At 44.9% G+C, this 25,191-nt stretch overlaps 1 protein-coding gene across 1 annotated transcript in view; it reads left to right on the forward strand.

Annotated features, from left to right (window-relative positions):
- The window catches only part of BAIAP2L1 (BAR/IMD domain containing adaptor protein 2 like 1), a 517,223-nt gene extending 498,570 nt beyond the window's left edge, over positions 1 to 18,653 (forward strand). The window contains exons 13-14 of the mRNA XM_069210135.1: positions 15,352 to 15,392; positions 17,327 to 18,653. Of these exons, the coding sequence (XP_069066236.1) occupies positions 15,352 to 15,392; positions 17,327 to 17,402 (117 nt within the window). The 3' untranslated portion in view covers positions 17,403 to 18,653. The remainder of the gene's footprint in view (positions 1 to 15,351; positions 15,393 to 17,326) is intronic.
- Positions 18,654 to 25,191: the final 6,538 nt, after the last annotated feature.

Here is a 25,191-nt window from a genome sequence, read left to right on the forward strand (position 1 = left end):
CACTTCTGGGCCTTCCACACCAACAAACATACTTAGACAATTGACATCTAACACCCTGGACTGAAGTAGGAATATACACAGTTGGAGAATTATTCGTAAATGGCCAACTACAATCCTTCCAAGACTTTACACTAAACTACTCACTTTCCGACGGCCATTTCTTAATGTACGCCCACATCCAACACAATGCGGTCCATATGGGCAATTGATGCTGAAGAGCCAACCACACACCATGAGACTCTCACCAGATACATGGCCGTTACTAGGTACTGTCTAACCTGGCTCTGTAGATCACAAAAACTCAAAAAATCCAGCTCATAACCCCCTCTGCAACATCTCTGAGAGACATGGGGACCAAATTCCAATGTGGGAATGATAAATAATGGATTACTACCTTTGAATACATGCACACAATTTCAGTTAATCCAGTTCTACTTGCTCTACCAAGCAAACCTATCCCTAGCCTGGCTCAATCACATATTTCGTCGGGCATCCTCCTCTTGCCCTCGATGCCACATCTCCTGGCGGACCTATACCACATGCTCTAGGACTGCCCAGATTTAACAGCGTTCAGGATTCACATCTTCCAGAACCTGACACACTGCTGTGGTGTACTCGTTCCACTTTCCTGGAAACATTGCGCACTGGGAATCTTCCAGCACTCCTCTTAATGCAAAGCATTTTCATGGTTTCTTGACATAGCATTGCTGTTGTCAAAAAGGATGATCACGATCCGCTGTAAATCCACAGTGGACCCCACCATTATGGCCTGGCCGGAGAACTGCAGAGGTGGGCATAGGCTGAGAGTAATGCGCTATACAGGGTAAAGAGTAGGGATCTGTGGAAACATCAGAAAGCTGAGCGCTGGGATGACTCCTGGTTGCTGCTCTTATTGACACCCAAAGATGATACACTGCCCTTTGAGAAAGTTACTTGGCAGAGGCTCCCTCCATTCCCACATCGTAACAGCTGGTTAGCTACCAGGCCAGGCCCGGTAGACATTTACTCCACAGCCTGCACCCTGGGCTTCCCCTCTCGCCTTCTAGCCCGTCCCCCGGCGCCTCTTGCTATTCCCCTTAAGTGCTGACCCCACCCAATAAATACTGTTCTCCTCCACAATGCCACACAGTTGTTATCTCCCCATCATAGCACCCATTTTCTGTTGATCTTCACAGATAGACAGTTAAATAAAAATAGCTCATGACTTTTGTACACATTTGGGATCTTGTTAATGCCAAGGTCGGAGATAATGCAGCAATAATTGGTATGACAGTGCTCTGTATTTTCTTTGTCTTTTTGAAAACCCCCAAAAATACTTTAAAAATAGCTACCGGGAGATAACCTGTCACGTTTTTGTCAGGAACAAGAAATCCCATTGACTTCTAGTTCACAAGTAGTACATGCACCAGTAGACTTATTGCACTCAATGATTATGATGATGGGTGACTTCAGTAGTGCAGCACAACCACATGCTCTTCAAAGGCACCTCCTTCATATTTGAATCCATGACCAACAACAACATCACAGCCTCAATATACATCGGCCTCAACACACTACTGTAAGAAGAGCTTGTCACTTAGCCTCAAATCCCCATCAGAGGCACTGGCCTTAACCCCATCAGATGCTGGTGACCAGGATGAAGGTGATTGGCACTCAGATTCTGACACTAATACTTGTTAAGGATATTCTAGTCTCTGAGCGGAAGAACTGTGTTCCTGCAGAGCAGCTAAGTCCATAACAGCCCCAAGAGAGATTTTGTCACATGATATATTTAGCTTCCACGTGCTGGTAGATAGGTTGGCTCATCTGTTTAATTTGCCAATGGCCACTGTATCAAACACGTTTTTTTTTGTTTGACTTTAAAGACAAAAACAAAAGGTCCATTTAGACAATTCTAGTCCTGGATTATATGTGGGAATGTCTGTTTCTCCAGTATTGGATCTTTCATAGATTCACATGCTTGAATCATCCCCGTCGTCGAGGTGGGAGCCTCACGGTAACCTGAAATACATATAGCAGTATATTTTACACACTAGGCCTCAAGGGCCTCCGTGGGTTCTTTTATAGCCTATCCCTGTTGTTTTGCAAAAAGACCCAAAGTTGAAACTCAGCTAATCAGGCGTCAACACCCTCTAGAACACTCCCAACAGAGGCTCTCTCCCTCAGTTTTTGTACCGCACGTCGTGTGAAGGGAGTCTCCCTGAGCTCTGCTCAGTATATTTTTCTGACAGGAATTTTTTCTCTCAGGCAATTTCACTTTTGTGATTCTAGCATGTCTCAGCATGCTAAGAAAGGTCTGTTTAGAGATTGTGGCAATTGTGGGAAGAAGAGACTTCACGTTGATGACCCCCACAAGAAGTGTATTTACTGCCTCCATCCTGACCACAAGGTGAGAGACTGTAAAATCTGTCGCACCTTTAGTCAGAAAACCCTCAAGGACTGTGAGGGTAGGCTTCTGTTGTGGCTCCAGAGGCAGAAAGCTATGGAAAACCCATCCTCAGATGAAGATGAAGCATCATCTCGCTCCCTCAAACGTCATGGAGCAAAAGAAGAACTGCCTGAGGAACCACCAAGAAAGATGGTAAAAAAGACAAAGCATAAGTCTTTAGAAAAGCAGGGGCACCAGGAGCCCTCCACTGCCGCCTCAGAACACCAGGCGAAATTCTTGAAAAAGGTTCGTTCAGAGCCTACAGCACCTGTGACAAAAACGGCACCAGCAAAAAGTGCCTCTCTGTCACTGTCGCCGACGAGTGATCCCATAAGGCCTACATCTGATATCACCAAAAAACGTCCGTCGACGACGGCCCAGTCAACGACACCGTCGACGGTCACAGTGACGATGCTGACATCCACGTTTACGACGGCTGTATCGCCAATGATTATGACATCGTCACCACTGTCGTAGACGACGATCATAACGGCTAAGATATTCAAGAAGGCATCGTCGACGGCGGGAGCAGAGGTAGTTTATCCGTCGGCGGCAGCATTACCATCGACGAAGCATCTGTCGGCGAGAAAGACATAGAAAACGTTGACGAGCACTCTTGTACCTTCGACGAGACAACCGTCGGCGTGAAAACCGTCGACGAGGGACCTGTCGACGAGGAACCCGTCGACGACACCACCATTGTCGACGACAGATCCGTCAATGGCGCAACCGTCAACGAGAATCCTGTCTGCAGCAACACCGTCGACGAGGGATGAGGAGATGTCAGCTGCAGGGATGGAGGATCTGTCCACTCAACCACTGACCATCATGTCCTCTACCGCAGATTCGGAGGCACAGCAGGAGTCCTCAAGATTCCTCCCTCTTTCTTTTATCTCCATGGGAGATAGGACATCTTCAGTCCTGCCAAGCCATACATCTCCAAGTAAAGTCCTGCCATGTCCACCGCAGCATCTATTGGATGATGACGACGACAACTATTCCCAGGATGAAGGTCTGTTCGGTGCAGCCAGTAGCCCATCTCAGCTGCACGTTAAGTGCCAGGACTTAGATGAGGAGGAGGAAGAACAGCAGCAGCTCTACTATTCTTCAACGGTGTATCAAGGGGGCTCTTAATACCCGGCGGGTGAGCCTGAACCGTCGTTCCCCATGCCTAGGTCTCTAGTATCAAATCTGAAGAGTATGCTTAAGGACTACTATCGACGATTTCCACCATCAACGCCAGCAACCCCATCTAGACCGTACGGTCCAAGGACACCTATACAGGCCCCGTTTTCTAGTCCTCCAGGAACGCCGCAAGGAAGTGTCCCATTCGTGCCACCACCACAGGAGGAAACACATCTCATCAGATGAAGAGAGAGAGGAAGGAGACATTTCTGAGGCAGCACCTAGTGAGTGGGATGACTACCTCGTTTCTACGCCGTCTCCTCCGCCAGCAGCACCAGTTGACTCGACCCCGGAGGACATTGGGGGTTTCCACAATTTAATGGAGAGAGCAGCCAAGAGGTTCGAATTACCTCTTGTTTCCCCAGAGACGGATTGTTTTCTATACGATTTCAAGGAGCCATCGATAAAATCTGTAAGGGCAATACCAATAGTGGACTTCCTATGGCAAGAGGGGTTGAAGGCTATGAAGAACCCAGCCACAGCGCCTTCACAGATGCCGAAGCTAGAGAAGAAATACAAGGCCCCGGACAACACTCCAGCCTGTTTAATATTGCAGCCGAAGCCGGACTCCGTGATATCACAAGCTGCACAGCGCAGGTCTAAGAACCCTTCGGCACCTATTGTAGCGCCTCCTGACAAGGATGGAAGGAGGTTGGATAATATTGGGAAGAAGTTCTCATCGATGGCAGCGATCACAGTGAAGGCAGCCAACTCCTTAGCCATTCTGGGGAGGTATGACAGACAGATGTGGGCTGACATGTCAGCTTACGTGGACATATTACCTGGGGATGTCAAGGTGGAAGCAAGAAAACAAGAAAAATACTGCAAGAAGGGGAGCGGATCGCAGCGGAAATCATTGACTGCGCCATTGACATTTCTCTAACAGGATTCCCCCAACTCGCAGGAGCAGCGGTCTTGCCTAGGCAAGGGTGGCTCAAGTCTACCTCGTTCCGCCCAGAAGTCCAGAGCCGCATTCTCGATATGCCGTTTGACGGAGAGAGTTTATTTGGGAAGCATGTGGACGACATGCTGCAATCCATAAAGACGGATACGGCAAGATCGCTTGGTAACTTGCAGTACCGCAGGCAGCCCTTTCGTGGGGCAAGAGGCAGGGGAAATTACTCCTTTCGAGGGGGTTTTCAGCAACATAGACCCCAGTATCAGTCCTCTTCGTTGGGACCCGGGCAACAATACGGCCAGCATCAACTGCATTACCGGTTACCGCCTACTGCAGCATATTGGCACCCAGCAACAGGAAGATCAGCGCCAAGAGGAAGAGACACCGCCAGGAACAAATGACCAGCTAGCCATACCAGCAGCTTCCTACACTGCCAGGGGATTCAAGGTCGGGGGTCGCATCACTTCTCATTTCCTTCGTTGGAAGGCCATAACATCAGACAAATGGGTGTTGGACGTAGTAGCCAGAGGACATACTCTGGAATTCATTCAGAAACCACTGAACGTCCCGCAGTCGGGCTCTTCACCTCCTAGAGTAGCCCAGCTCCTCAAGGAAGTACAAGTGATGCTACGCAAGGGAGCAATAGAGCTGGTCCCTGCCCCTCACAGGAGGTTCTACTCACGCTTCTTTCTGGTGAAGAAACCCTCCGGAGACTGGCACCCCATTCTGGACTTACCGTTGCTAAACAAATTTCTGAGAAAACAGTTGTTCAGGATGGTGACATTGCAGGACATCTTGCGCCTCCTGAATACCTGAGATCATATGGCATCCCTAGACATCCAGGGTGCCTATTTTCATGTTCCAATACACCGCAACCACCGAAAATTCCTCAGGTTCAAGGTAGCTGGTATGCACCTACAGTTTCGGGTCCTTCCTTTCGGCTTAGTCGGCCCCCAGGATTTTTACAAAGATGCTGGCTCCAGTGGCGGCTCATCTGCGCCAGTCGGGTGTACAGGTGTTTCCCTATCTAGACGACTGGCTGATAAAAGCATCGTCAAAACGCCAGGTGGTGCGTCACATATCTCTCTGCCTCCAGTTGTTCGGCGATCTGGGACTTACGGTCAACTACCAGAAATCGCATCTGCATCCAACGCAAACATTGACCTTTTTAGGAGCAGTGCTGGACACTATCCAAGGCAAAGCGTATCCGTCGCAGGAAAGACAGTTAAAGCTCAGCAGGTTAGCCCGCAACCTCTCGGCAAAAAAGTGTGTTTCAGTTTGCATTTACAAATCTTTGCTGGTAATGATCTCATCATGCATCCCACTGGTTCCGGTCTGCAGGTTACAAATGCGGCCACTGCAAGAGCAACTGGATTTGCAATGGCATCAACTTCATGGGTCTTTCGAAGACAAGATTCTCATCACATCGAAAATGAGAGTAGCCATGGATTGGTGGGCAACACCAACAAATTTGCCAGAGGTCTCACGTTTCTGCACCAGGTGCCTCGATATGTAGTGACAACGGATGCTTCCCTCGAAGGGTGGGGTGCCCACCTTCAGGATCTTCGCATCAGTGGGTCCTGGACCCCGAAGGACAGACAGCTCCACATCAATCACCTGGAGCTCAAAGGGATAGATTTCGCCTTAAAAGCTTTCCAACCAAGGCTTCAGGGCTCAGGTGTTTTGATCAGAACGGACAATACCACATGCATGTTTTACCGAAACAAACAAGGTGGCACGAAGTCTCTGCAGCTCTCACAGCAGGCTCAAAACATATGGAAATGGGTCAGAGAGCACAACATTTCTCTGAAGGCAGAACATGTCCCAGGGCACAACAATGTACTGGCGGACACACTGAGCAGGACAATAATTTCCTACCACGAGTGGGAACTGGATCAGGAAGTTCTGGATCAAATATTCCAGTTATGGGGCAAACCAAACATCGATCTGTTTGCCACACTCAAGAACCGAAAATGCCCTTACTACGCAAGCTGGCTTCCCCAAAGAGGGTCTTGGGGGAATGCGTTTTCGATAAGATGGTCAGGCATTTATGCCTACTCTTTTCTTCCGATCCCACTCATACCGAGGGTCCTCAGTTGATAGCACCAAGATGGCCCATACAGGTGTGGTTCACGGAGCTCCTCATGTTCTCGGAACGACCACAGGTGCTACTCAAACAGAAACCAGCCCTATTAACGATGCACCAGGGCCAAGTCAGACATCTGGAACCGTCATCTCTCCACTTATCGGCCTGGCTCCTGAGTTCCATGAGTACTCCAAAGTAAATATCTCTTCTGAATGCAGAAAGATTCTATCCAGGGCTAGAGCGGATACTACAAGACCTACAGACTAAAGTGGAAGCGTTTTTGTCTGTGGTGCGCGGCTGAAGGAATGCAGCCGATCTCTTCGCCTCCAGAGCAGGTACTACCGTACTTATTGCACCTGGCAAAGTCTGGACTCTCATACGCTTCTATCCGCGTGCACGTGGCGGCAATTTCAAGATACCGCAGATCTCAGGAAGCGGTTTCATTGTGTTCCACCACAATTGTGAAACATTTTCTTAAGGGGCTGATTCGTACTTTTCCGCCAGTGCAAAAACCTCCACCGTTGTGGTCTTTGAACGTGGTCCTGGGGCAGCTCATGAAGCCTCCTTTTGAGCCCATTCATAGAGCGGAGTTAAAGTTCATTGCATGGAAGATGGCGCTGTTACTGGCTCTTACCTCCGCTAAGAGAGTGAGTGACATACAGGCATTCACGATTAAAGAGCCTTTTCTTCAGTTCACCACTACTAGTGTGATTTTAAGAACAAATCCCAAGTATATTCCGAAGGTGCCTTCAACTTTCCATCTAAATGAACCAGTTGTTTTGAAGGCTTTCTTTCCTAATCCGCAGACAGTGGCGTAAAAAGCACTGCATTCCCTGGACGTTAAAAGATGTCTGAAGTTTTACCTGCAAAAGACTCAGAGCATACGCAGGTCGGACCAGTTATTCGTAGCCTTTGGAAGCGCAAGGGACTTGCAGTATCCAAACAAACTATAGCTAGGTGGATTGGCCTAGCCATACAGTTCTGTCATACCTAAGCAGGTAAACCTCTCCACAGCAAGGTACGGGCCCTCACGACTAGGGAGGTAGCCATATCGGCTGCCCTCTTCACTGGAGTACCCCTCCGGCAAATCTGTAGAGCAGCTACGTGGTCCAGCCAGCACACCTTCACAAGGCCCTATTGTCTTGAAGAGGCGAATACCATGGACACAGCAGTGGGCCAAGCAGTCTTGAGGCACTTGTTTCGCTAAGGTGAGCCTCTTGGATCATCCCACCTCCACATCCAGGGTAAGGTTAACAACTTTTTTTTTCCTATATTAATCAAGATTACTCTATTTAATTTCTTATGTTTTTTGCTAGAGTTTGATTGTCGTAGCAGGATGTGTATATTTATATGTGTGTGTATATATATAAATATATATATATATATATATATATATATATATATATATGTGTGTATATTTGTTATGCAACAGTGTTCTGGGCTTATTATGTTTGATAGTTACTTGCAGAATAACAACATTATGCTCTACTGATCATTAACTAGAACTGCTGTTGCCTTGTTTCCTATTGATATCCGAATGTTGGTTCGGTTGGTATAAACAGGGATGTGTATATATATATGCTTACTCAATCTCACTGCTCGCTACTCTAATTCAAGCATGTGAATCTATGAAAGATCCAATACTGGAGAAGAAAATTAGTTACTTACCTGTAACTGTGGTTCTCCAGTATTGGTATCTTTCATAGATTCACATGCGGCCCACCCTCCTCCCCGCAGAGGCTCCCCTTATACGTAAACTCTTATCTTCACACTTCTACTAGAAAATCTGAGGGAGAGAGCCTCTGTTGGGAGTGTTCTAGAGGGTGTCGACACCTGATTGGCTGAGTTTCAACTTTGGGTCTTTTTGCAAAACGACAGGGATAGGCTATAAAAGAACCCACGGAGGCCCTTGAGGCCTAGTGTGTAAAATGTACTGCTATATGTATTTCAGGTTACCTTGAGGCTCCCACCTCGACGACAGGGATGATTCAAGCATGTGAATCTATGAAAGATACCAATACTGGAGAACCACAGTTACAGGTAAGTAACTAATTTTCATGCTAAACCCTGAAATGATATGCATACTGATTACAAGGCTGGGAGACAAATACAGGTTCCAGCATGCCTGCCAAATCAGGCCCAAATCGACTCTAATTTCTGCATACGGTTAGAAGAATCTGTCGGAAGGACAAGTTCTTTCCTTCTGGAATGCTCTTTCTGGTGGCTGCAGATTCCTCTCTGCTCTTCCACATCCAAATTTTGAGGAGCGGCCTCTTTTTACTTCTAAAATATTCCCAAGTTAGGCTTTTGCATTCTGGTCCTATCAGTTTTTCATGCTTTGCATCTCGGTGCAGAAAAAGACAAGTAAAGAAAGTAACATCAGATTGCACAAGTGATGCTGTCACGTAGGCTCTCATTATTCTAATGAGACTACTGGATTTGAGCGAAAGAATCACCTGCGGTGTGCGAGACTGAGTCTTAACCCACTACAGGTGACACCTGTCACCCCAATCCGGGTTTTGCTCCGGCTAACTAGCAGTGCCTCATCTCTACCCAAGAGCAGGGATGATTGGGCAGGCAAGCGCATGACACAATTGACTCCTCAAGGAAATCGTTGTCGCTCAGATCTCATCCGATTCTCTCAGTTACATTAGTCTCACATATACAATGACAAGCAGAGGCAGCATATATTTCAATAAGGTTTTAATGAAGCAACTGCATCTTAGACAATTAAGCATGTACTGCAATAACCATGACAATAAAGTTTGACAAGATTAAAATTGTGACAAGGAGAGTAAAGCATAGAAAAAACACTACGATTTTGTCACTAGAGTCAATAGACTAATTCCTCCCTAGGCTATATTAGAGCACAGCATGAAAAGCTCTACCTCTGCCCTTCAAGTTCCCCTCGGAAGACATCATCCCCCATACCTGAGCAAAGGCCTGAAGTCTGCATAAGCAGCTGTAGCGAAGCGTTCAGCAATCCGAATACAGTTGTGGTCATCTGGCTGGAATCTCCCTCTAACGTGTATGGGACAGAGAAGTGTTTTTATAACAAAACTACTGATGTTCTGGGAAAATGTTCCTACGTAAGGATGTGTATGTTTCTATGAATACCAGAGACACAACGTTCACCACATTTACCGGCAACCTATCTTACTGTAGCCTTGAGAGTACCACAGAGTGAAATAAGTGTCTTGTTTAGGAACATAGTGCTGGCCTAGGCAAAGAACAGCTAGATAGAGAGAAATAAAACAAGACTGCAAATGTGGCTATTGTTAAAATAATAAACAAAGCTGAATAAATTATATCTAGGTTAAAGTGCTCAGCGGCAGGCCTAGTGTGCTAAAATAACGTGCCTGGAGCTATAACTAAAATGGCTGCACAACAATGCTTACATGCAGCTCTGCCGTGCCACACTAGACAGAGACTGCTATCTTTCTTACCTTATAATTATCACCAGGCAATAGATTGGATATGGCAATTTTGAAGTAATACCCCTGGATGCCGGTAGGTGGCATTGTTCTGCTCCACATAGGGTGACATATCTGCAGTTCGATTACCCACCAGAAAGAGGAGTACCTTAAATAAGTAACTTGTTCTTCTCGTAATTATACAAAGGCTAGACCTGAGGTAAAATGCAAACATTGACATAAAGGTCTGTTACATATTTACTAAAATCTTCTACATGTTATTCATATAAATATATTAGCAATTGGTGTGCTGTCAACCTATAATAAAGCAAACATTATAAGTTAAACTTCTACAATTGATGCTAAATGAAAATCATTTATAAATGAGAACTTTAAATTCAAAGACTTAAATACATTAAATGTAGTGGGGAAACACAAGCAGAAAACACAAAGCATGCATCACCATTTGGACTGCAAATGTCCAAAAGTATGATTAAATATATTTGGTTCTTTATTATGAAATCGAGGCTTTTTTATCCCCAGGTAAAATCAGTGATCATTATTACACTCTCTTCAAACTCGTACAGTTCTTTATTCTACATAGGACGCACTTAACCCCAAGTAAAATCACAGAGATTTTTTCTGACTCCCCTGCTCTATGCCCCAGATGCCACAATGATAATGCAACCTTCAAGCATATGTTGTGGGATCGCCCCAGCTTAGCTCTCTTGTGGGTAATTCCAAACATGTTAACTCGTGCTTCCAGTATAATAGATTTGGCTCATTTGTAGTCTTGTACTGTGGGACTGTTTAAAAGACAAAAGAAAGACATAATACACCCTACATTTGTTACCTTTACGCCACTGGCAGCCAAAAGGGAACTGACACTTTATTGGAAGGCCAAAAGTCACCCACCCCCTCTTCTCCAGTATCCTACAGAGGCGGAGGAATAATGTTATCTACTGAGGAGAATGTGAAAGTGCTGCCTTGGATAGAGCAGGTGTCTACTTCATCACCGAGGGCGCAGTCCAGTGAGATGAACCGCATTTAATGAACTAAGAAATAATGATAACAGCCTTAACCCCTCCCCTCAAAATGGTGCTTTATCTCTTTGTCAGTTAATTGTGGTTCAGAATAGATTATTCAGACCTTCACAATACTGGTTTTATGTAAATTGTGCTGCTAATTGATTACTTTATTACTAGGTCACTGCCTTGCTAATATACTCCTTCATGCAGTTAGAACTCGGGTGCATCTCGCTCAGTTAAATGGTAATGGGTTGCTTTGGTCAAAGGAAAAGGCTGATGTATTACGACTTTAACTTCTACATTGTTCAGGAGAACATCGTTTTATGGATCATTGCACGACTTCAGTGTTAAATCAGGCACTTTGCAGTTAACAGATATGGCATTCTCTGCCAAAACCCAATCAAGATTGATATTTTAAAAAATTATGTTGTGCTGGAGAGCGAGTAGCAATGAGGATACTCTGGACAAGAGAATCTGTTTTTTGCCAAATGCTAATAGACCTACCTTGGCTAGTTCTTATTAGTACAGCCATTCCATATCCATGTTGATCGTTTCTTGCTTCACTACATGTTATCATAAGTCCCAAAGACCCCTTCCAGGTACGTTGAATCCCTATTCCACTGATAAAAAGCAGCTAAGGGCGCCCTCCTTGGGAAAGTTCGAGTTTGTGAGATTCCCACAGTTGCCCTAGGTGATCGTTACAGGTGGGAGTTTGAGGATAGATGAATAGAGAAGAACAAAGAGGCAAGGGGTGTCTTCGCATCTGTAAATATTAACAACAAACAAAGCCCATATGAACTATTGTAAAGGTGACAACGCATCCTCTCCTTTGTACACTGTTAACAAAGAAAACTGAAGCTAGTTTATGTTTATAGGGTGTGTAGATGTTGGCTCTTTCTTACTTGTATGACCTTTAAACATGGCATGCTAACTTGCAAAACTGTTTTCATGTGTCTGTATTACCCTACTCTCTGAAACAGTTTGCCAAGGTATTAACAATAATGCACCCCAGTAAGGCAGTGACTCAAGTCCTCGCTCTTTCCCATTCACTGTCTGTCGGTATCCCGGCAGCCTTTTTGCAAGACTTGAAACCACTTTTACAGCTGTTTAAAATTAATTTTGTGTTACAGTAACTTGTACTCTCCTGCATACATCAGTGTAGCACACCCTACCCCTCTGATTCTGCTTGCCCTTGTAAGGTAGCCCTTGACCCCTGGTCAAGTCGCCGCTCTGCAGCTGCTAGCTACCAGTACAGAGGCACTGCTGTCTCAGCCTCAGGCTAGAGCCTTCACGCATTCAATCCTGCTGCCTGCCTTTGTCTCCTCTGTTGCGTTGTGTGTTCCTAGGTATGGCCTGCCCGTGTCTTGTCTGCTGTCTTTTTCATATCACCATATTTGCCCTCTGTTCCTCGTAGCCTGTGTCTCTATTTGCCACTGAATTTGTCCTCTGTTCCTCGTTGCCCATGTCTATATCTGTTGTCTATTCCTTATCATATTGCACTTTGTTCCTCATGTTCTCAGTTTTATGTATAACTGTATTTGTTAATTTCCATGTCTTTATCTATGTCCCTAAGTTCCACTGTATTTTTTCGCGCCCGTGTCTGCATTCTGTTTGGTGCCTCGCCGCTCCCGTCTCCCTACTAGCCCGGCTGTTGCACGTCCGCGCCTCAAACCGCAAAGGTAAGACTGTCTATGCCTGTAAGCTCCTGGAATGCAGCCAACGCCAAGAACCCTGGCTCACCAACTCTTTGCCGATACTCCAGAGTGAACTCATCTCATGCAACAACCGACCACCCAACAAGAACTGCTGCCTCGCTTCTCCATGTACCACTGGTGGCTCTTTCACCTGCTGCCATTGCGAGTTCTCCTGCTTCTCGTAGCTACCAGTGCTCCCCACTAAACATCTGCCTCTGGTCATCTCGCCCTCTAATCAACTTCACTACATACTTCTGAACACCCACTCCCTTGGCAGACATACCACCGAGATGTGGCACATCATCACCACCCTCGCACCCAACATCGTTGTCCTCACCTCACAAAATCTCCAAACAAGCAAGTTGGTACATGCCCGATCTCTGCACCACAAAACGCACTTGCAAGCAATTAGAAAATAAATGGCACGATCTAAACTTCCCAACAGCCATTCTGCATTTAAGGACACTCTCAACCACTACCACAAATCATAAAAAACACAAGAAAGCAACCTTTGATCACTCGCATTCAAGTTGTCAACCGCAGCAAAGAACTTTTCACTATGGTCAAAGAGTTTAGCAACCGGTCAGCACTAGAGAACACCAGTCACCCGACTCAGAAACTGTGTGATTCCCTTACCACCTGCTTTCACGACATAATCACTATGTTATACAGGAACTTCACCCCCCAGCCCACCACAGAAGACACCATCCTCCTTCTCACCCAGTCAGACACCCTTTCCAAACAAGGTATCCACAAGCGGAATCCGCTCACCACCCAAAATACTTCCAACATCATGGAAACTATCCACTCAGGATCTCCTACAGACCCATGCCCACATCAGGGTCGGCAAAAAGTTCTGACATCCTCAACTCATCCATCAACTTAACCACTTACCCTGACAACTGGAAACAAGCAAGAATCAAACCTCTCCTCAGGCAACCCCCCACTGACCCCCAATGACCTCAAAAACTACAAGTCAATCTCCCTGCTCCCGTTCCCAGCAAAAGTTCTAGAAAAATCTATCAACTAGCAACTCATGTCATAGTTAGAAGACAACAACCTGCTGGATTCATCACAGTCCGGATTCTGCCCCAATCGCAGCACAGAAACCGCCCTGATCGCCACTACAGATGATATTCAAACCATCTTAGATCATGGATTCTCAACTGCCCTCCTCTTTCTCGACCTCTAAGCAGCCTTTGACACAGGAGATGCCCCGAAATAAATTGCGTCCTTTCTCTCAGGACGTACTCAGACCATCCACCTCCTTCAGCTCACCTCTTAATCCAAGCCCATCATCTGCGGAGTTCCCCAACGATCTTCCCTCAGCCAGTCTTCTTCAATGCCTGCATGACGCCCAGGCCAACGTCGTAAGGAACCACAGACTGTACATCATCTCCTATGCGAACGACACGCAGCTTATCCTCTCACTATCAGAAGACCACTCCAAGTCTAAAACCAACTTCCAACTTTACATGAGCAGCATAGCCGTCTGGAGGAGGGAGAACTGCTTCAAATTTAACACTGACAAAACGCAAGTCCTAATACTCAGGAACTCCTCATAATCTTGGGACGCCTCCTGGTGACATAGGCATAGGACCGCCACCCCCACCCCAACAGAACACGTCCACAACCTAGAGATCATCAATGACAACAAACTCAGCATGAAAAACCAAGTCACCATGGGTTCCTCAGCCTGCTTCCGCACCCCCTGCCTCCTGCCCAAGATCTTCAAGTGGCTCCCCACCGACACTAGGCGCACTGTCACCCAAGCTTTCATCACCAGCCATCTGGACTTTGGTAACGCTGTCTATGCCAGACTCATGACACACGTCACGAAGACTCTTTCTCGACCTCCCAAGACGCATACCTTCCTACACTTGTCAGCAAAAGCGTGGAACAATATCACCCTTCACCTGAGGTCCACCCCGTCCATCTTGGAATTCAGAAGACAGCTCAAGACCTGGTTATTCAACTGAATCATCATGCTGACCCCTGGCATCTGACATGGCGCCCGGATACCCTTGCAGATAATAAGCTTGCTCAATAAGTCCATTGATTGATTGATTGAAAGTCAGGTGGATAGTTCTCTAACGCTTGTGAAGTCAGGTAGAGTCATAGCTCATTTTCATCAGTCTTTATTGAGTATTTTACTTGATGTTCTTTTTCCTTTATCTTTTCCTTGTTTTAGATCACGTACTTTATTTTTTTGACACTCTAGGTTTAAGCCATATGTATTATGCTATCCACTGACTTTAGCTTCTGATCCACATAACCTCTATTATCTTGTGCTTGGGGAATAGTTACAAACGCTCTCTTGCACTCTGTGTACTGCTATCTCTACGAAGTACCACATACCTGCCTGCCTAGCTTGCAGAGTAAGTTGCCACTGATCCTGAAAGAGTCTTTGGAATTAATCACTCGGATGAAGAGTCAGGAGGTAAGTACAGGTTCTAAGCCACCGTGGTCACTACTGAGCACCCTTTTGTGCCAGTGATGTAGCTGTGTTTACTGTACATCCAAAGTTTGCACACATGGAACCCTCCGATCTCTTGCAAGAATATTTTGATAATGTGGCTTTCAGTAATTTAATATATATAATTATTTGTTCTTTTTCAGAAACCGAACGCAAATGGAACCATGAAACCCCCTTTTTTGAGGTATGTGCGTACTTTTAAGATATAATGTAGTTGTGAACTGCTTGAACCGAACTAGAGAGCAATGGGCTCCTCAAGGCAATTGAAACAGCAACTGTATCCTGGGATAGAGAAACAATTCCTGTTATGTACAATAGCTGTGACAGCTGGAGCACGGGGGGGGATTTAAATGTTTTGGAAGAGTAAGACCGAGGGACCGTGTTGAATGTTTATATGGTGTTTCAAGAAGAGGTGGATCATCAGTTCTTTCTGAGTAGCACGAGTGAAAATTCAAGTGTGAAGTTAGCTGCATCTTGTTCCATATCCTCTGTGCACAAAAGGAGAAGGGTTAACGTCTGCTTTTCTCCGTTTTATAATTGTTTGTCTAGTCTAGTGATGTATTATCTTTTAAAATGGTCGCCTAAAATTAGATGGTATTTGCACACCCTTTCTTACTCCTTGAAGATGATGCAGCAGGTTTTGAAGGTGATGCCAGTTTGAAGGGGTAGACAATGCAGATTCTTGATGTTTACGTGATGTGGGTGTGTTCTTTAAGTTATCCAGTACTGGATCTTTCATAAATTCATATGCTTGAATCATCCCCGTCGTCGAAGTGTGAGTCTAACGGTACATGAACAAAGCAGTGAGTAAAAAATTTCCATAGGCTATAATGCTAGCAAAATCACATAGCCTTGTCCTTTTGTAAAAAAAAATAATAATAATAATAATAACCTTGACTTATGACCAATCAGGCTCCGGCACCCTCTAGAATATTCCCCAGAGAGGCCCATTCCCTCAGATTTTCTATTGCACGTCATGTGAAGGGAGTCTCGTTGAGCTCTTCTCAGTTTTTTCCTCTCAAGAGAATTTAGTTCTTTGTTGAGAACATTAGCGGTGTGCCCCCTACTGTGGTACCAATGCAGAGGCAAGGACATGGAAGATAAGATTGCCATTTCCATTCATGTGCACTGGGACTATAGCTTAGATTGTCATTCTGGAGATGCCTTCATAGATGTTGGGTTTAGTTTCTCCACCAGTGTGAACTAGTGCCATGTTGCCTTGGTTGTGAAGCATGTATGGTGATAGAATGGTTCCTTGTCTTTGGTGAAATATTGGGTTTGCATTAAAGAATCATCATTGATAGTCGTAAATGCTTGACTAATTCCCCACTGCATGCACGGACCCGAAACACTTTTCATAGATTCATTTTGTCCACGGGCATCATTTGTTGCACTGGGTGCCCTATTCTTATGATGAGCACCACCCTGCAATAGCCCATGAGGGGCTAAATGATTTCCTGAAAATACAATAGTGAACCCCAATGAATAGTTTTTAAGCCTGCATTATAGCATCAGATGTGCAGGACAAGTGTGAAAATGTATGAAAAATAAGGAAAATAATGTAGTAGGTCAGAAAGGGGTTCACCATGCATGATCATCCAATTCTTGGCTTGTCATCAGAGACCATTGGTCATGCATTCCATTTGCGATTCTGTGCAAATGTGTGTGAAGGAGTTACACATTTGCGAAAATATTGACAAGGAGAAAGTAAAAGAAAATGTAGAGCTTACGTGTGAGTCGGTGCATTGAGTGTCTAGGGGTGGTGAAGTGAATGAAATTTGAAGAAGATAATGAAAACAGGGTGCTGAAAAGGAAAAAGGGTGCTATCTGTAATAACTGTGGAGTTCATCAGCTGCTTTTGCTATTAAATGTTTACAAGTGTTCTCTTGTTTGAGGGAGGAAAAGTCCAGAAGATATTGACGAGCGCCATGCTAAATATTAGTACCACGATGTGAAAACGTTTTTTGTATATTTCTTAATGGAAATTAGGCAAGCAATGCAATACATCCTCAGTTAAATAGTTTTTGCAGTATATATTTTTGCAATGTGCTGACCGTTATATTGATTGTCTGTACATTTGTCGCTAATATGGGATTTTTTTAAAAAAAATTTTTACAGTGGAGAAAATCCTTTTGCTACAGTGAAGCTTCGACCAACCGTGACGAATGACAGATCGGCTCCAATTATCCGATGAAAACAATTGACCCTTCATATTTTTAAATCAGTACATAAATAGGAAAAAATATCTGGAGCCCCCAAGCACATAGACACACGGGATTGCCTTCTGTTTGCCTTCATGTGGTCAAGGAACTCCGAGGTGAAAAATCGCAGTTACTCTTGGTATGACTTAGGAGCTATGTCATCCATTGTATTGTTGAGTGACACCTTCTTTCTCATTCCAATTCAGACATAACTGGCCTACCATTCCATATCATGGCCTGGGTGCCTGTGGAGTGGGTTGGATTTTGATCAGCAAATAGTCAATTTACACTTTCATTAATTGAAATGTTCATACCAGTCGGTAACATTCTGAACAGCACCCAGTAAGTTGTTACATACTAATTTCCCAGAGTCTTTATTGCTGATTGTTTGATGTTACATCTAGTATTCGTTTTGGAAATTGGTAAGTATGGTATACAAGCTTTCCAGCTACTAATGTATATCTTTATACATATTAAGGATTGCAAAATGAAACAGTGCACTGCTTGCATGCATTTGTGAGCTCTTTTAGGAGTACTACGTTTAAATATGTAACATAGCGCATGTTCTTATTGTCCCAAATCCTGTCAGTGTCCATTGAGGAATTGGATTTTTTTTTAAAGAAGGACCTGTATAGAAAAATATATCTTTTTGCTTTGCTAAGTGGTATATCACATTAATATGCCAATACAGTTTTACTTGACTGAAATATTTTGCTCAAGTTCAGAAACTCGCCTAAATGCGTTTTTTCTGCTTTTTCTGTATGCAACAAAGAAATGTTTATCTCAGATCGTTTGCTTTGTTTTTTATTATGTTTACATAATTGTACAGTAACAGAATTTTGAGAGGGCTTTCTCTGTCGGTTAAACTACTGTCTTCAAATTGAGCTAAGTCTGGGAATTTAGTTAATACTTATGCATAATTTTACAATATGTTTTTCTAGAAAATGTGTGTAGATATAATGTATAGAAAGCGTCAAAATTCTGTAATTATTAGCAGACCTATTTTAAACCTTCCCTTTAACTATTGTAAAGCAGATCCATGGATTTATTCCACTATTTCCGTTTTGAAATGCCATTTTGCAAATCAGGGTTCAGGCCATATGGATGAGTTGCTTCATTATACCAAAAAATCAGAAATGAATGCCTTGAGTTTCATGTCTAAACTGTTTACTGTGTGGCTGGTGTCATTTGTTGAAGTAAATTATGCATTACGATAAAACAGCAATAAATATTTATTCTGTTAAAATTGCACAATTATTTGCATATTCTTTGGGATCAGGTACAAAAAATGTTTAAATTCACTTTGGTAGGTTAACATTTCAAAATTGCAAATAAATACATATAAACCCGGTATTCTAAACGTTTCTATGGCACTTTGGAGTTCTAAATTGACCTGCACATGGTGCATACTATACTGTCAAAACAATGCTAAATAAAGATCAAAGATGAACATATAGAAAAATTTGATGGTCTCTGTATTCAATAAGTATTTTACCAAATTATAATCGGTACTTTGAAAAAGGATTTGCATTCAGCCGTGTTTTTCAATGGAGGGTATAAAGCATGGTGTTTGGTTCCATTTAAATGTGTCCTCAAAATAGCAGATTAAGAACGTGTTAACATGCATACATTTCCGACTTCTGCTATTCAGGAAAGTCGTATCACTATTGTAGATGAACTTAAGAATCTAAATCAGTTATTTCTTGTGCTAAATGATTACAATTATAAAACTCTTTACTTCTGATGGATACTTTGAACTGCAGATTCCTCATCAAGTGAATCTCCCCTGACAACAAAATGGATCCAGAATATTTTGCAGTATCACCTGTGTGCCACAGGTGGCGCCATCAGCCTCTGTCCATACCTGGACATGATCACACAAAGTCACATAACGGTGCCACATGGTGCACTGATTTCAGTTCCTCTGTTTCTGCACCTGAAGAGGTGTATCCGGAGCTCTTCTCCAATCAATTTTGGTTTTCACAAAAATTCTTAGAATCCTGTCTTGGAAGTGTGCAGAGATGTGGTAACTTACAGACAACAGCATTCAAGCAATACTGCAAGTGTCAGAAGCTGATATTGACAACGAACCCACGTGAAGTTGGGTCAAGATGTGACTCATAGAAGTGTTCCCTGGTGCACCCGACAGTTAGCAGGGAATCTGAGGCCAAGCTCTACATTGTGGGACTTAAAACATGGGTCCACTCTCAGTGAAGGTCTGCCTCGCCGGGTACCTCAAAAAATAAAGCTGAAAGACAAGACAAAGAAGAAGCACAAAGCTCTTCAGTGTGTAGACCCTCTTAATCCTAGGAGAGATATTACAGTCTGCGTTCTTGGGCCATTGTCGACATCACAGTAAATGGACACTTAAAGGATGCCAGATCTTCAAATTGGTCTTGAGTCCTTCAGGCATGCCTTTTGGCCACCACTGACACATCATAAATACAGTCTGGCTTCCGCTTGTGGGTCCATCCCCAGTAACAAGTGACCCAAGATGAAAGCAGCTTGTTCTGCTGCCGGTGCTGTGCGTACCTCAACTCCCTCTGCCAAAGCAGCTATACTTACCAAGGATCGATACATTTTTGGGCTCGAATTTGGATGCCATCAAAGGCATTTAGTGTGTTCCACATGATGGGAATATCAGTCAGGAGAGATAAAACCTGCTTGCTTCTCACTATACAGATGCTGGCCTTCATATTGACTTACAAATCATAAGAGGCTTGGATAGTGCTCCACAAAGCCCCCACCCCCATGATTCTCCCGTGAGTCCCTTTCAGAGGATACTGCCTCTTTCGAAGTGGTGGTTCACAAGGCTGCAGAAGGTCTGAAATTATCACACCCTACAGAGGTGACTAAAGCTAATCTTAGAGATTGTGCACCTTTGTTAACTACATCTAAGCCCTACTTACATTTCAGTGACATCCTACTTTAAGACTCACAGATTGGTTAAAGCTGTTCTTGGCTGTAGCAGTGACCTCATCGCAAGACATCACAGATCAGAACCAGGTGACCCTACGTTTTGACACAACATTTGGTCCCTGAGTATTGTTTGGTGCAGGCCTACATGAGTGAAGTGATCCCAAATTCATTTTTGGAACTCCACTGGACAAGTAATCTAAAATCATTTACGCTATGGGCAAAAAATAGTTTTCTACTGCCATTTTGGATTTGTTCTCCTTGAAAGCAGTTTGCCTCTTGTGTTGCTACAAGAATGCCCTTGGGGACATGGATCTTGCTTGAGGATTTGTGCAATACCTTTGTTCAGGCAGTACAGCACAATATGGACAGGATGCTGCTAGGTATACTCTGCATTCTGACTTGGACATTAAAGATACTGATGCCCGTGCAATTTGAATCAGTGACATTATCGGAGACTTGCTTAGACGCCCCCCACTGGCTTCTTTGGGGACGTCAGAGCCTCTTAAGTAGGCATGCTGTTTGGTGGATCTTTTTTTGGCGTGAGAGATGTTGCAGTCTTAGCTTTAAAGAGAGTAGAACAGCTTGTTAATTGGGGTTACTTTCCCCCATCACCAGTTCCAGCCAAAAAATTTGGGGGCTACTAGAGGGGTCTTTCATATCGGGGATAACCCTCAAAGCTTGTGCAGCAACCCAAATAGAAACTCAAAGAGACTTTTCATTGGGGCGGGAGTGGTGCCAATGGACCAGTTCAACAACAGTAGCAGCACTCCATATTCTCCTCTTCTGCACCAATTCCAAACCTCGTTTTTGCCCTTCAGCGATCTGTAGAGGCCAGTAGGTGACAGGATCCAGTACAGCTTTACTAGCCCTCCATCATATCCAACATGTGAGCCCTCCATATTGTAAAGTATGGCTAAGCGTTCCATTTTTGGATATTCCGTCACATGTTTCCCCAGTTTATATTGTAACGTTGGAGGATTTTTCGAATATTCTGTCCAAAGTAGTAGTTGATGTTGATTGCCCATGGGCAAGCAAAATCATTCCCATGGTGGAGTGATGGTTGCTTACAGTCGGGAACTTCTGATTCCCAAAGAATACAGTGAGGGGAGGTGGGGTGTTGTGGGGGGTGCTGAGACAAATTTTGGACCCCAGGTCCTTGAATTCTTTCCTAAATAAGCATTGCTAAAGCCAATAGGTAGTGCCTTTGGCAAGGATTTGTAACCAAGCAGTGCAGCAGTTTCGCCTGCTGTACAGCATAGCCATGCCATTTAAAAAAAAAAAAAAAGTGATATGATTCGACCAAGGGAATACATATTTTCTTTAAAAAGAGCATTAGTGCTGGCAGCGTCATAGTGCTTTTTTCTTTATTTTTAGGCGTGTGCTCCCCATCTCTTCTTTCCTGTACTTTCAATGCATGTCCCCTAACCAACTCCCCCTTGTGTAGGAAAAGCAAACTAACTAGCAGAGTAGTGGTGTTGGGCTTGAGGCAAAATGGAGGGAGGGTCACGGATGGAGGAGGAGTATAGGTGAGAGGGTATTGGGAGCATACAGACAACTAGGGATGGGTAGGAAGGGCTGGGTAGGCACAGGAACAATGGTTGTGGGCGAGGTTTTGGCCCAAGCACACGGACAATGGAGGGTGGGCAGGAAGGTCTGTGACAAGTACAGACAACAGAGGGTGCGACGAAGGGGTTTAGGCACACACACACACACACATATACAGGGGAAGGTGTGTGGGAGAGGCTTCAGCAAGCACATGGGCAATGGAGGGTGAAGAGGATTGGCAGGTGCAAGCACACAAAGGAGGATGGGCAAGCATACGGACAATAGAGGGTGAGTGAGATGGGCTATGCAGGTAGGGTGGAGGAGTCTGGGGAAGTACACAAGCAATGGAGGCTGGGCAGGAGGAGGTTGGCAGCACACGGACAACCCGTCCTGCACAGGAGTTGAATTAGAAGGAGCACAGAGGCCAGGAAAATTACACAAAGACGACAGCTAGAAAACACACTCACTTTTGTAAAGTGCTTAAATAAAAAGAAAAAAGTAGCGCCTCAAAAAGCAAGCAGTTGAAGGACTCAGTAATGCGGCCATGCAAACACTTGGACAATTACAAAAAAGGAAGAGGAAGAAGAGCGTACAAGCTTACTAAGAAGAAGCAAGCAAATGTGATGGACAATGAAGATAACCAATTATAAGCAATGGGCAGCTTCTGAGCGCACAGGTGGGTGAAACAAAATTCTTGCAAAGAGGCAGAACATCCACTCTCAGGCAAGACCTAAAACTGAGATGTTCAAAATAATTCCTCAGGTCCTGCTGGCCCAGAACTTAGAGGTCTGGATGGTGCTGTGGACCTTCGGGATACACACTCTAATTTGCCAGTCTTGAAGTCTCAAAAGAAGTACTTCATTTAGTACTTGGGTCTGACCAATTTCAATGCACACTTTTGGCCATAAGCCTTAAACCTGCCCCTTTGTTCTTTGAGAAGGTCATGATGGTTATGGCACATCTTTCTGATAGGGACTGCTAGCCGCAGATCCCTCATCTTTTGAGTATTTCACAGGTGCCATACTGGATCCGGAACATTGTCAGCAGTACCTCTGGGCACCAGAAGGTGGCACCGTGCAGCTCCGCATTGACGCTGTTCTGCTCCGGAAGTGACGTGGAACCCATAAAGGCACCACTCCTGTGCAGAAAACGTCAGTTTCTTTCCTTCCGCGCCACCAGAGTTCCTCTTGTGTTACCTCATCATTTTTGTGACAAACGTTCACATTTTTCTGTCCAAAGTGCAAGAGATGTCACACACCAAGACAACAGGTTTTAAACTGTGCAGGGACCTTCGCAAGCAGATGTCGGTGACATCCTCACCGGGTATGCCTGTGGTGTCTGGAGTCGGCCACAACTCGAAGACCTGCAAAGACTGTATGTCGATGAATCCCGAAGCCATCAGAGCGTGAGGCGAAACTTAACGTCGCCAAGCACACAGATGTTCCATGGGGCAATTCCAAGTCCCACTACAAGTCAAAGGTCCAGTCCTAATCTCATTGCCTGATCCACTCGTGATGCCATTCTTCATCATACTCGAAGATGTCTGGTAAGCAGAAGAGGCATAGGAAGCCCAAGTGGAGTTCCAAATCCTTCCCACAGATCTCACTCCCCTGTCAATGCATGTGGGCGGCATCGCCAACAGTCATATTCATGCTCTCAAAGATGGCTAACTTCAGAGTCGATTCCGCTGCTGGTTCTGGTACAACCCAAGTTCTTGGGGCCTTCAGGCGCACCAGATCAAAGAGTTGAAAGCAACCCCCGGTAGCTTGGCACAGAGCGTTTAGGATTAACATAGAAGCAATATGTAATGTATTTGTGCAACACTTCAAACCCACCAGGTTAGAAACATAGAGAAACATTTGATAAGTAAAACAAGACCAAAACGACAAAAATCTAGTGTATCGAACCGGAGTTATGAATTTTTAAAGAATGAACTAAAAAAGTAGTACTTAGAAGCGTAAAGTGCCCACTGGGGGTATCTGGTCATGTTGGACAGGGTCAAAGTCAAAGGTTCAGGCTGGCCAGATGGAGCACAGGTTGGATACAGTCCCGGGTTATTCCTGCTGAAGTTCTGTGGCAAGAGTCGCGTTTGGGTGAAAGAAGTTCGCTGGGAGCAAAGAGTGTGTCGCTGGCGATGGTCGACGAGGATTGAGGAGCAGTCTGGGTGTCACAGACAGACGGGAGGGCAGGCTGGAACGTCCCATTGGCGGGTGGATGATGCTTGGTGTGCGAAGAGATGGACTTGTGGTGGCTTGCGCAGATTCTCCACGCAAGCAGTGCAGTACCGGTACAAATGTGCCCAGGCCCAAAGAGCCCAAAAGCTTGACTTTAAGATCTTGGGAGCCACATCAAGGGCCCATGACCTGAGGCACCTCTTGGAGGTCAGGAACGCGTTGAAGACAGGTCCAGGAGCTGTGGGGAGCCAGTTATGTCCCTGAGGCTCAGATCAGGTGGTCAGCAGACTATCCCTTTGGGTCACTCTAGGGTCCTACGTTCAAGATGGAGTTATAGATCCAGTTCTTCTTCCCTAAGCAAGAGGGCAGCAGGTCAGCACTGCAAGGTAGCAGCTCTTTCAGAGTAGCAGTCCAGCAGAGTGTCAGTCCTTTCAGCAGCACAGCAGTTCATCTTCCTGACAGAGTCTCCACAGGTCCAGAAGTGTACAGAAGTGGTGGTGTCTGGGGGTTTCCTGTTATACACAGTTGTGCCTTTGAAGCGGGGAGAAGCTTCTAGAGGCATGCCTTTGAAGTACAAGATGCCCTGGCTTCCCTGTCCTGGCTCCAGACTAACTGCAGGGGGTATGCAGCCCTTTGTGTTGATACAGGACCCATCCTTTTCAGGTGTAAGTGAGGCTGTGCCCAGCTCCTCCCTCCCATCCTGCCAGTGATGGGCATTAAGTCACTCCTAAGCTCCCATTGCGTGTGGCTGTCTAGGAGGAATACACTAAGTCCACCTCCTGACTACATTCAGTCATGTGACTACAGACAGAAATGGCAGTTTCCTAAAAGTAGCATTTTCCGAATTGTAGGATTCCAGAGACACCAAACATGAACCAGTGATCTCTTCCTATTTGGAAATTACACTTCGAAAATATAATAAGGCAACTCCAATGGTATCCTATGGGAGAGATAAGCCTTGCAGTAGTGAAAAATGTATTTAAGAATTTTTTACCAAAGGGACATGTAGTATGTGTCCAACATTTTAAAAACATTGTGCCCTGCCATTGGGGCTCTTCACGGCCTACTCTTGGGGTGACTTGCATGTATTTAAAAGGAAGGTTTGGGCCCGGCTAAAGGCTTACTTGGCAGTAAAACGGCACAC

The sequence above is a fragment of the Pleurodeles waltl genome, chromosome 10, assembly GCF_031143425.1.
Source record: "Pleurodeles waltl isolate 20211129_DDA chromosome 10, aPleWal1.hap1.20221129, whole genome shotgun sequence".
NCBI lineage: Eukaryota > Metazoa > Chordata > Amphibia > Caudata > Salamandridae > Pleurodeles > Pleurodeles waltl.